Source organism: Pelobates fuscus, chromosome 12 (genome assembly GCF_036172605.1).
Source record: "Pelobates fuscus isolate aPelFus1 chromosome 12, aPelFus1.pri, whole genome shotgun sequence".
In the NCBI taxonomy this organism is placed as follows: Eukaryota; Metazoa; Chordata; class Amphibia; order Anura; family Pelobatidae; genus Pelobates; species Pelobates fuscus.
The window spans coordinates 31,295,732-31,307,030 of NC_086328.1; the positions used below are offsets into that span (position 1 = coordinate 31,295,732).

Sequence of the window (11,299 nt, forward strand, 5' to 3'; positions counted from 1 at the left end):
GAAATTGCCAGTAAATTTAGATCTTTTTATGAAAAATTATATAACTTGAATAAGTCTCCTGACCTAGGCATGTTGGAGAATTACTTGAGAAAATCTAATTTATCAAAATTATCTTATGACCAGAAGGAAAGGCTTAATAGAAGTATATCTCAGAATGAAGTCGATTTAGCAATTGATAAGCTTGTTAATAGTAAAGCTCCCCGTCCGGATGGGTATACAAACTTGTTTTTTAAGGTTTTCAAAAAACAATTACTCCCGCTGTTAACTGATACCTTTAACGAAATGGCGATCAAAGGGTCGGCCTCCTTGGATTTATTAAGGGCACATATTACTCCGATTTTGAAGCAAGGTAAAATCCCCTATGAAGTGAGTAATTATCGCCCTATTTCTTTGGTTAATGTCGATGTTAAACTTTATGCCGCAGTTATAGCGGAAGGATTAAAAATAGTATTGCCATCACTTATTCATCGGGACCAGATAGGCTTTATGCTGGGTAGGCACTCCTCTAATAATACGCATAGGGTCTTAGATCTATTGGAGTGGGCTCGGACTGAGGGAACCCCCTCTTGACCCTGTCGGTGGATGCAGAAAAAGCCTTTGACAGGGTCGGATGGGGGTTCTTGAGGAGAACTCTATCGCAGTTCGGCTTCGAAGGGTGGTTTATGGGTGCGGTAGGAGCCATATATTCGAATCCTTCAGCCCGCATAGTAGCACGTGATTTATGCTCTGATTGGTTCAATATTAATAATGGGACAAGACAGGGGTGTCCTCTCTCCCCCCTATTATATGTTTTATCAATAGAACCTCTGGCCAATAACATCAGACAAAATGTTAGGATCAAAGGATTGGGAACTCAGGATGACGAATGGAAGATATGTTTGTATGCAGACGATATCCTAATTTCTATTACTGATCCACATGTCTCTCTTCCACATTTAATGCAAGAATTTGATAATTATAGTAGTGTCTCAAATTACAGCTTGAATATGAATAAAACAACAGCTATGTCTATTAATATACAAAAAGACAAACTAACTTGCTTAAAGAAAGATTTTAATTTGAAATGGACGGAAAAAGAGTTTACATACCTGGGGGTGACTATCTCTGCAGATTTAAGGCGGACCATGGAAATTAATTTTTTGAAATTGTTAAAAGAGACCAACGTCTTATTAAAAGAATGGAGAGTGCATGAAAATTCCTGGTGGGGAAGGATTAACACCATTAAAGCCTATATAATCCCTAAATGGGTTTACCTATTTGGTATACTCCCTCTCTCGATCTCTAGCCATTGGTTAAATATGCTACAAAGTAGTATTACATCTTATATCTAGAGAGGGAAGAGACCAAGAATCAATACATATACCCTATCAAGCTAGGCCCAACAGGGGCGATTGGGCTACCCCTTAATTACTCAAATATATCAGGCCAATATGCTGGTCCATGCTAGTAATTTACAATAAGTGATTCCAAAAACCAAGCTTGGTACAAGATTGAGTCAGCTAGAATGGGACTAGATAATCTTGAGCTTCTCCTAGGGAGAGAGGCAAGCCAGAATAAGCAAATGGTCGAGATCACATCCCAATCTCCCCTGTCTTTATCACAGACATTAAAATAATGGAATACTATAAAGAAAAAGCTGAATATTAATAAAAAACTTTATGAGAACCTTAGTTTAAGTTCTTTAGAAAACTATATGTTAGAGATTAACTTGGTAAACTGGTATAAAAATTCTAACTATAAGATAAAAGATCTTTATAATGAACAACAATTGAAAAGCTTTGAAGTTCTTAAAAAACTGTTGGACTTACCTTCTAGATAAATATTTAATTACCTTCGTATCAAGAGCTATCTTAAAGATAACATACTAACGTTAGATGGCCGTTTGGGTAAACTGTTTAGTAAAATTTTCTCCAGTTTTATGGTAAAAAAGGTGTTCTCTCTTGCGATAGAACTAATAAAACTTAAGGGGACCCCAGACATTCCCAAAGCTTTAACTAAATGGGAAAATGATTTAGCAATATCCATTCCATTCAATAATTGGTGTAAATCCTTTATGATGACTAAAAAAGCCATTCACTGTCTGAATATTCTAGAAACCTTTACCAAAATCCTGTATAGATGGTATCTGGTACCGACTAGACTTGCAAAAATATCCAACACTAACCCATCAAATTGCTGGCGGTGTTTTCACCCAGACGGTTCTATGCTCCATATCTGGTGGGCCTGTCTTGAATGATCATACTAACATTAATATTTTTACGCTATATTCCAACCTTATTGACAAGACTAGAGGGCTGTATTGAGGTGAGCTTACTGGAAAAATGTATTATGACCTTTCTAGACCCAGTTGAAACCCAGTACTGGATAATACCTCAAGGGCTCTTTGACCATATACCTGATTTTAGCGGTATTTTTTTCTGGAATTTTTGACCTGCCATATTCCTATAATATCTTGGATCAGTTTTGTTCGTATTGTATGTCTTATTATTTTGGGTATTGGCGCTTGTTGGAGTGTGATGTTTATATATTTCGATATTGCATATTACATTTTTATGCACTGGAAGATTTATCTTCTACATACATATGATGTAATTTGCCATACCTGTGTGTGTCTTACTTGAGAAAGGATGTATTTTTTGTAGTACCTTTCTCGGTTGCTGTACTGTATATTTATATTGTTATAAAACTCAATAAAAAAGGATTGAAGTAAAAACAAAGTGTTCTCTTCTAAAAACTGATTTAAAGTACTAAAAGTGGGCAATCTCCATGGAAACCAGTGGGACCAGTAGGCTTATTGCATTAGTGACTCCTCCCTGTTTAAATTTTTTTGTTAGAATACAACACTGATAAATTACCCCCAGTATGTAGAGGAGTTGAAATAGAAGCACTGGGGGGATTTGTCAAAGTGTTCTGCTCTAAAAGGGGAGGAGTCACCAATTCAATTAAATGAGTCTGCGGGTTCCACTGGTTTCCATGGAAACTGCCCCACTTTTCGAACACGTTTGATAACAAAATGCATTGGTAAAACTCCCCAGTGAGTCAGAGCCAGTTGTGGTGTACAAGGCTCAATGAGTATATTGCGCCGAATCATAAAACCGCAGCAATTAACAGGGATAAGCAGATGAGTAATATTGGTTCCTATAGAAACACAAACTCAGTGACAGCTGAAAACTACTAGCTAGAAATCATGGGAAATTAACATTTTAGTAAGGAAACTTTATGGCTACAAATTAATGTAAATACCTCCAAATGGCTAAGGTGTCTTGCTCACTGCAGCCTCTAATCTCACAACACACCACACACCTAACACCACGAGCAGGCTCCCCTACTCAACATCATAAACAGCGTCTCCACAGACATGCAACACCACAAGCAACAATCCTACAAACATGCAATGCTTTAAGCAATTTTAACACATACAACACCCAGGCAGCCTACCCCAACATACATAACACCACAAGTAGATTTCTGCCACATAGCCTCCACACACACACTACAACAGACTGCATCATAGGGGCGTCATAAGCCAGCCCAAGACTAGAGTAGCAGGCAGGCTAATGTCAATTCTGTGCAAAATGGGCACCAGGCAGTGTTGGACCATACAGCATTGGGAAAAAAATTAGAGTTTTTATTTATTTTTTTCGCATTTGGGGGACATACCACCACTTAAAGGGTTACCTGAACCAAAACCAGTGTTTTGTGAAAACACTGCTTTTTGCAAAATGGGCACCAGACAGCCAATGGTGGCACAGGCACCTTCTATGTCACCGCTGTCCTCCCCTCAGTCTGACCTTTCTCTGGCGAGTGGAAGTGATAACAGTGGAGGATGATCAGGCTGAAGGAAGAACTTGGCTTCAGAGTTGAAAGTAAAGGAGAGTTTTAATTTATTTTTTTCGCATTTGGGGGATGGATCACCACAGAAAGGGTTACTTCAACCAAAACCAGTGTTTTGTAAAAACACTGTCTTTTGGTTGAAGTAACCCTTTCATCTCAGAAATCAGAACCCTATCAGAATCCTGAAACTATTCCTAAACAGAATGAAGACTCATAGGGCGGTCTACTAAAGTGTTATCTGAAATTCAAAATGAATTTAAAAGTTTATGTGAAAATAGCTGAACTAAAAACTTAGCTGACTTTGAGAATTTAATTCCAGTTTGGCTAGTCTGAACTCAAATTTGAACTTCAGTTTGATTTGTCAACAATTTACACTTTTGTGAATAACGATGTGCATGTTTATATAAGAAAACAGCCTACATGATGGTTGTGGGGGTAAAGGGGTATATGAAATGAAATCTTGGCTTGCAAAACCTGCAAATCCAGTATCTGCAGCTACTGCAATGCATCAATTTTTCCCCAGCATAGACTTTCTACCTAAACTAACAGGAAGTAACGTATAAATATCACATATTCTCATTTTCGTTATTATTGCTCTTTTTAAAATATATATATATATATATATATATATATATATATATATATATATAAAATATTTAATATAAGTTAAACTGTAAAAATTGTATAACGCAAAAAAAAAAAATCACTCAAAGTGGATAATTTCTAATTATTTAATTAATTCATTTTTACAAGTTGGTTTTCAAAACATGGTTTTAATCAGTAAATATAAGATCAGCCGCTTGGGGACTCTTCCTGAATGCTTACTGCACAGGTGTCTGAGCTACACTGTGTGACATGTGCGCAGCACCACCCTGCAGTATCGCACAGCTGCCACAGGTGGCGACAAAGCACCTCGGTTTCCTGGTAATGCAACGTAACAGTAACCAGCCGATGGAGGAGGAGGGGGGGGGAGTGTTCTAAACACCCGAGACACAATGCAGCTTCATTTCCGTGTTTACATTACAGGAACCTTAAGGATGCCGAACAAAATCCTAAACATCTATGCATGTAGAGATCGAAATGAATCACTTGGCGTGTGCAGACCCGCGATTTTTAATTCAGGTTGTTTTTTTTAAAAAAAACAGGGAGTGTTAAGTCTCTGGTGATTAAGACTCTCTGGAGGTCACAGCTTGGTGCCCGCCCACATTGGGCGGTGCCTTTTCCGGTGTGGTTGCTTAGTAACAGAGGGACGCAGAGTTTGTTGTCAGTTGAGGCTGAGCAGGCAGGATGGTGAGTAGCTGCACAATGGCCTCCTATGGGACAGGCTAGGGATATGATATAAATTATATATTCTGGGTAATATATCATGTTCCCCTGTGGGTGCTGCTGTCTGGGGATCACATGGGGTCCCAGAAGGGCAGGTTTGGGGAATTTCATGTTTAATTTTAGGGACATTCAGAATTCAGGACCAATATGCTCTCTTTATCCTCACTCCCCTATTATAAGATCCATACCTGCAATTTTAGGTTATTGTGTGTGTATATATATATATATATATATATATAAAATTGCTGATCAAGTTTGTTTATTTAATACTGGCATTTATAAAGCGCCAACCTATTCCACGGTGTTGTACAATTGAGATAAAACACAGTACAATATAAACAGACCAATACAAATGTGAGCCCCCTGCTTGTGAGCGGAGATCTAGCCCCTGAAGATTTTTCTTGTATATTTATACATATAAAAAAATGTATGAATAAAATAACCTGAAAATGGCGTGAATTAACCTGGTTATCACTGAGAAAAAATATATATATTTTTAATTTTTTTTTTTTTAGAGTGTGCTTTATTTAAAGGGATGTTGTAACCGTTTCAACTCATTATTATTATTATTGCCATTTATATAGCGCCAACAGATTCCGTAGCGCTTTACAATATTATTAGAGTGGGGATGTAACTATAAATAGGACAATTACAAGAAAACTTACAGGAACAATAGCTTGAAGAGGTCCCTGCTCAAACGAGCTTACAGTCTATAGGAGGTGCGGTATAAAACACATTGAAGTGGTTATGGTGTCTGGAGTCCCCAGCAGCCCATCCCCCGCCCCCCCGTGGTATTGAAGAAGAATTAGTCTGAGCAGCAATGGGCAGCTGTGATTGACTGACTGAGTGTGTCAGCTGACTGCTTTCCGACAATTACAGTGCCCATTGCTGGTATGAATCGTTATGACTAGAAGGAAGTGTGTGATCTCTGCCTTAGTTGTACTTCTGTGGGTAGCCAAAGACCCTTACTTAGTGTTAACCCCTTAAGGACCAACCTTCTGGAATAAAAGGGAATCATGACATGTCACACATGTCATGTGTCCTTAAGGGGTTAAACTGCTCGAAAATGGTTTAACACTGAATGGATCGACCATGCAAGGGGACTCCAGTTGCTATAACCAATTCAATAAGATGAAATGGTTTTAGTGCCCATAGAGTGTCCCTTTAAGTTAAGAAAATGGCTGGTAATTTATAAGAATAGTTTGGATTCAGATGAATGTTCTTTATTATTTTGTAATCAATAAATGTTCACCTTTTATGTAAACATGGATGCACACCTTACTGAAAGGTGGTGAACACACTTATGATTCGAATACAGCCAGTGAATGTCCCCATGATTCAGTGCTCTGTCTCCTATAAATCAAGCTATTAGTGTGTATAGTATATTATTATTCACATATTGCACTGTGATTCAATCCTGTGTATCATATAATGGTGAGTAATTACCCAAGTTCATACCTTGCTTGCCCGCCTTGCATATTTGTTATTTTTTTTTACTATTAATATAGATGTATGATATATATTTTTTTAAGCCGGTTTAGTCATGGAACAATTCATAGGTATCTGCAACTCTTTAATAGGAAATGATTATACATTATGGGGTGTGTTCATTAAACACCAAACGTAGTAAAATGAAACTTTGGCGGAAAAAAGTTTTGAAGTTGGAGGATTTTTTACAAATAGACACTTTTTTTGTGTGCTGAACCTTCGTTTTATTTTAACTACATCTATAGTTTACTTCTCAACCAGGCTTGTGGGAGTACTAGAATTTGTACCTCCCAATTAGAGCTAATTGATGCACCTAGACTGGCTGTTTGTGGTTGCTATGGAAACAGACATATTCCCTGTGTGGTATCTTATAATAAGCTGTGATGCTTCCTTTCTTGTAGATTGTTTGAAATCTGATATCCTATTTATGGAACAGGGTGCTAGGGGATATGAAGCTATACAATGCGTCAACAGTCCTAGACATCCCATACCGTCAATCTTGTCTTCAGGGGATTTTTTATGACTCTTAGCCAGCTTCCGCTTCATCCTGATTTTATTATATCACATTGTTTTAATTGGATCCAATCCACCAAACTATGCAGTGCTGGCTCTTTTAATTAAAAATAAAATAGTAATCTAAATCTAGGAATACAGTGTAACTGTTTATGCAGTGTTAGCAATTTACACTAGTATTTTCAAGTTTTACTTTCAATATCAGATCTCCACATGGCTGTCTGTTTTTGCTAGGTTTATTTAGTAATCAGATACACACCGCCTGTAAGAAGGTTGTGGATCCTAAAGAAATAGTGGTGACTTATTGCCTGCATTTCTGTACACATGTATACAATCTGTTGTTTGCTTGTACATTCTGCCTAGTGCATATGTGATTATAAACTAATCTGAATGGGTGTTACTGTTTTTCAGGCTGAAGTTGAAGAAACCTTGAAGAGAATTCAGTCTCACAAAGGTGTGATTGGAACCATTGTGGTTAATTCAGAAGGTAATGTGGATCTTATGTATTTGCTTATTGTTACCATTTTTCCAAATACACATATTTTGATAGTGTGCCGCAGAATGAATAATATATATAATGAACTATGTATTGTTCTTTCACTCTATCCTGAAAACAGTACATACCTCCCAAGTTAGGAAGGCAGTCCCTATTGTGTCCCCAAATCTCTCTGTCCACCTTTACTATCATAATGTCCCTTTTTTTCTAAGGGCTCCATATTGTTTGTGTGTCTGAGTCTATAACTATTGCTCCTCAGCAATAAAATACACAGTAATGCGTCTTTAAACTACAATAAATGTGTTTATAAATCTCTGTGTAAATAAGATACATTGTTCCTGTTCTAGATCACATTTTAGTTGCATAAATTATTAGTAAGTGCCTACAATGTTTAGAACTGCCCTGCTCCTGGCTACACCCAAACCTTTAAAATGAAAGTGTCCCTCTGTTTTTTCCATTTGAACTGTTGGAAGATGTGTAGTACGGAGGATGTATACTGTTGACTGGAACACAGTGGCAAGAACATGTTAAACATTTTCTTGTTTCTCTCAAGATACACAAAGGGGTGTAAAATACAGAGTTTATTATCTTTTGAATTCTAGGTACATTTGCAGTATTAAATTCGGTTATCACGCGGTGCGGATGTTTACATGGATCTTTCCAACACTTATGGTGGTATTGCAAAATGGTAAAACCTTTATGGTTGTGGGCCAATGAGTAATTCAAATCCCTATCTAACTTCATAGAAACATAGAATGTGACGGCAGATAAGAACCATTCGGCCCATCTAGTCTGCCCAACCATTCGGCCCATCTAGTCTGCCCAACCATTCGGCCCATCTAGTCTGCTTCAATTTAAAAAGATAACCTGATGTGGCCCTACTACATTTAAACTGGGCTCTACCTTCCACTTCCGTAAAATGTCGTGCTATACCAGGGGTAGGCAACCTTCGGCTCTACAGATGTTTTGGACTACATCTCCCATAATGCTTTTACAGCCATATTGCTGGCAAAGCATCAAGGGAGATGTAGTCCACAACATCTGTAGAGCCGAAGGTTGCCTACCACTGTGCTATACATTGTTTTTAGCTACTAAAATCACAATAGCTACACAGTGGAAATAAAACCTTCATTTCCAAAAGAAGCATTTAATAGACCAATTCCCATATCAACTTTGTGTGGAAAGGGGTTTACATGGTTCTTCCTTGACTCTCTAAATAAGCAAGGATATTATAATAAATGGCTGAAAATACTAGGAGTAACCAACTAAAACATTAACTTGGACTGATCTTTGATATTAGATGTGAAGATATTTTTATTTTTGAGCTTACCATGACCTAGATTTGTAAATTTGCACTGATATGTCTGTATATTTGTTGTTTGTTTCTTGAGAAAAAGAAAAGCAAAACGATACAAAGCGATATTTTGTTTTAATAATCCTTTCCCAATTGTGTTGTGATATTGTTGTTAATGTAACTTTTTTATATTAATTATATATAATTTTTTATAAATAAATGCGGTTATCATAAGCTGCATACCATCCAGATAACCAATACGAAGCTCTTCTCCTAAGAATAACGGCAAATGGAATCTGCATTTAAGGCCTAACCACAAAAATAGAAGTTATTATTAAAAGTAACATAGTACAAAGTATTATAAAATGTTTATCTACACATTAATAATAAACACATAATATTGCTGTCATTTTCAATAATGCATTCATATAAATTAGATTGATTATTAGATTGAAATTGGTAAACTTGTTTGCTTATAAAATGTATGTATTATTACAAGTTGTTATCTTCATTGTGATGTTTTTTTGTGTTTTTTATTTTTTTATTTTTATTATTCACAGATTTCTAACCGCTTTCTTAATCTTTCTTAGGAATTCCAATTCGGACAACTCTGGATAATTCCACCACAGTGCAATATGCTGGTCTCCTCCACCAACTGTCTATGAAAGCCAGAAGTACAGTACGAGATATTGACCCACAAAATGATCTCACCTTTCTCCGAATACGATCAAAAAAACACGAGATCATGGTTGCTCCAGGTATTAGAAGAACTGGCAAATCTGGTTTGAGAGTTTTTTTTTTTTTTTTTTTTTTTCTGTAGCACAATTAGACTTTGCTCTCACACTATAGAACATTCTAGACATTCCATCCCCAATGTTAGATAGTACAGCTCGTTTGTTTAATAATTAGAATAAGATATGAACTTTACTCGATAGAGGGATCATAAAACTAATTGCCGTTCATACTTTGAATTTGTCTAATGTGTACATCCACTCCAAGAGAACTTTCACCAAGCAGAGGAAAGATCGGATTCCTCTGTTATACTAGAGAACAGGAGATGGACATAAAAGGACTATTCACAAAATACCAAATTGCTACCAAAGCTGGTTTTTAAATATTCTCCATCTCCACTAGAGTCACAGCTTAGATATTTTAACCTACAGTTTGCAGTTCAATTCAGTGTTTAGTGAATAAATGCCATAGTTCGGGAATATTTCTTTATTTGAGCCCTGATTGATAGGCAGCTGATGGTAATAATGCTCAGTGTTCCTTTTAAAGAAAACAGTTGGAGAACATTTATAATTCTACTATTTCAATAAGACTATGTACAAAATGAGTGATGATGAATTTGCCTTGTTTATCTTTCTACATCACTTAATTAGCGCTATTTTCACATGAGTCGGTGTAGTGGTTTCCACTGTTTGTAGAAGAAAATAGCTGATCCTGGCAAAAATTGGTTTTATTGACATAGTATACTACAGTGCAATTATTACAATAACTAGCAGAATTTAAACATCTAAGTCGTATGTTAAGTTTGTCTCCACAATTCTGCATCCGTTAACGGAGGAATATGACAAATATCATATACTGTGTCTAATAAATTAGTTAATTCTAGAATGTTCCCTTAACCCCTTAAGGACACATGACATGTGTGACATGTCATGATTCCCTTTTATTCCAGAAGTTTGGTCCTTAAGGGGTTAATATATTTAAACGGTAATAGTATAACATTTTATAAAAATATTATTTTAAAAACTTTTTTTCCTTTTTTTTCCCCCCCAGATAAAGAATACCTGCTGATTGTTATCCAGAATCCATCAGAATAAGCAGACCCAAAAGATGCAGATATAAGTTTGAAACAATTTCTACTAGACATGATATTTTAAGTTATTTTTTTTTTGTTTTTTTCTTGTAAACACGTGATGTGGATTGAAGGTCGTACAATATTGCTTACTTGTTATTTGTATTGCCATGTGAACTATAATAAATGATATAATATCACAATTATTCTATCCCATTTCTTCAGTGGGGAGGAAAATGTGCAATATGATTTTATAATATATTTGTTTTAATTAAATAGAACTAAAATATCCTTTCTACATTGTTTCGATAATTAGACTATTCGGATTTAAGGCTTCCCCTTCCTGATGGTGGATTGTAGTTGAAAGAATATTATAAACCATTTTAGCATTTTAAGCGGAGATGGATTATTCACCAAACTTTAAAATGTTGTCAATTGATTGTGCAACTTTGTTCAGTCAAGTGGCAAATCAATTTATCTCTGTTCTTAATTCTAATTGGCGGCACAGTGTTCAGATACTGTTAGGAAGTGAGTATAAGCGTAATTT

The 11,299-nt window shown here is 36.2% G+C and overlaps 1 protein-coding gene across 1 annotated transcript; it reads left to right on the forward strand.

The window, feature by feature from the left end:
* The first annotated feature begins 5,060 nt into the window (after positions 1–5,060).
* On the forward strand, positions 5,061–10,955 carry DYNLRB2 (dynein light chain roadblock-type 2). The gene is made up of 4 exons (XM_063437340.1): positions 5,061–5,124; positions 7,573–7,648; positions 9,542–9,709; positions 10,734–10,955. Exons 1-4 carry the CDS (start codon positions 5,122–5,124, stop codon positions 10,775–10,777), a joined length of 291 nt encoding a protein of 96 aa, XP_063293410.1. The 5' UTR covers positions 5,061–5,121; the 3' UTR covers positions 10,778–10,955.
* The last annotated feature ends 344 nt before the right edge of the window (positions 10,956–11,299 follow it).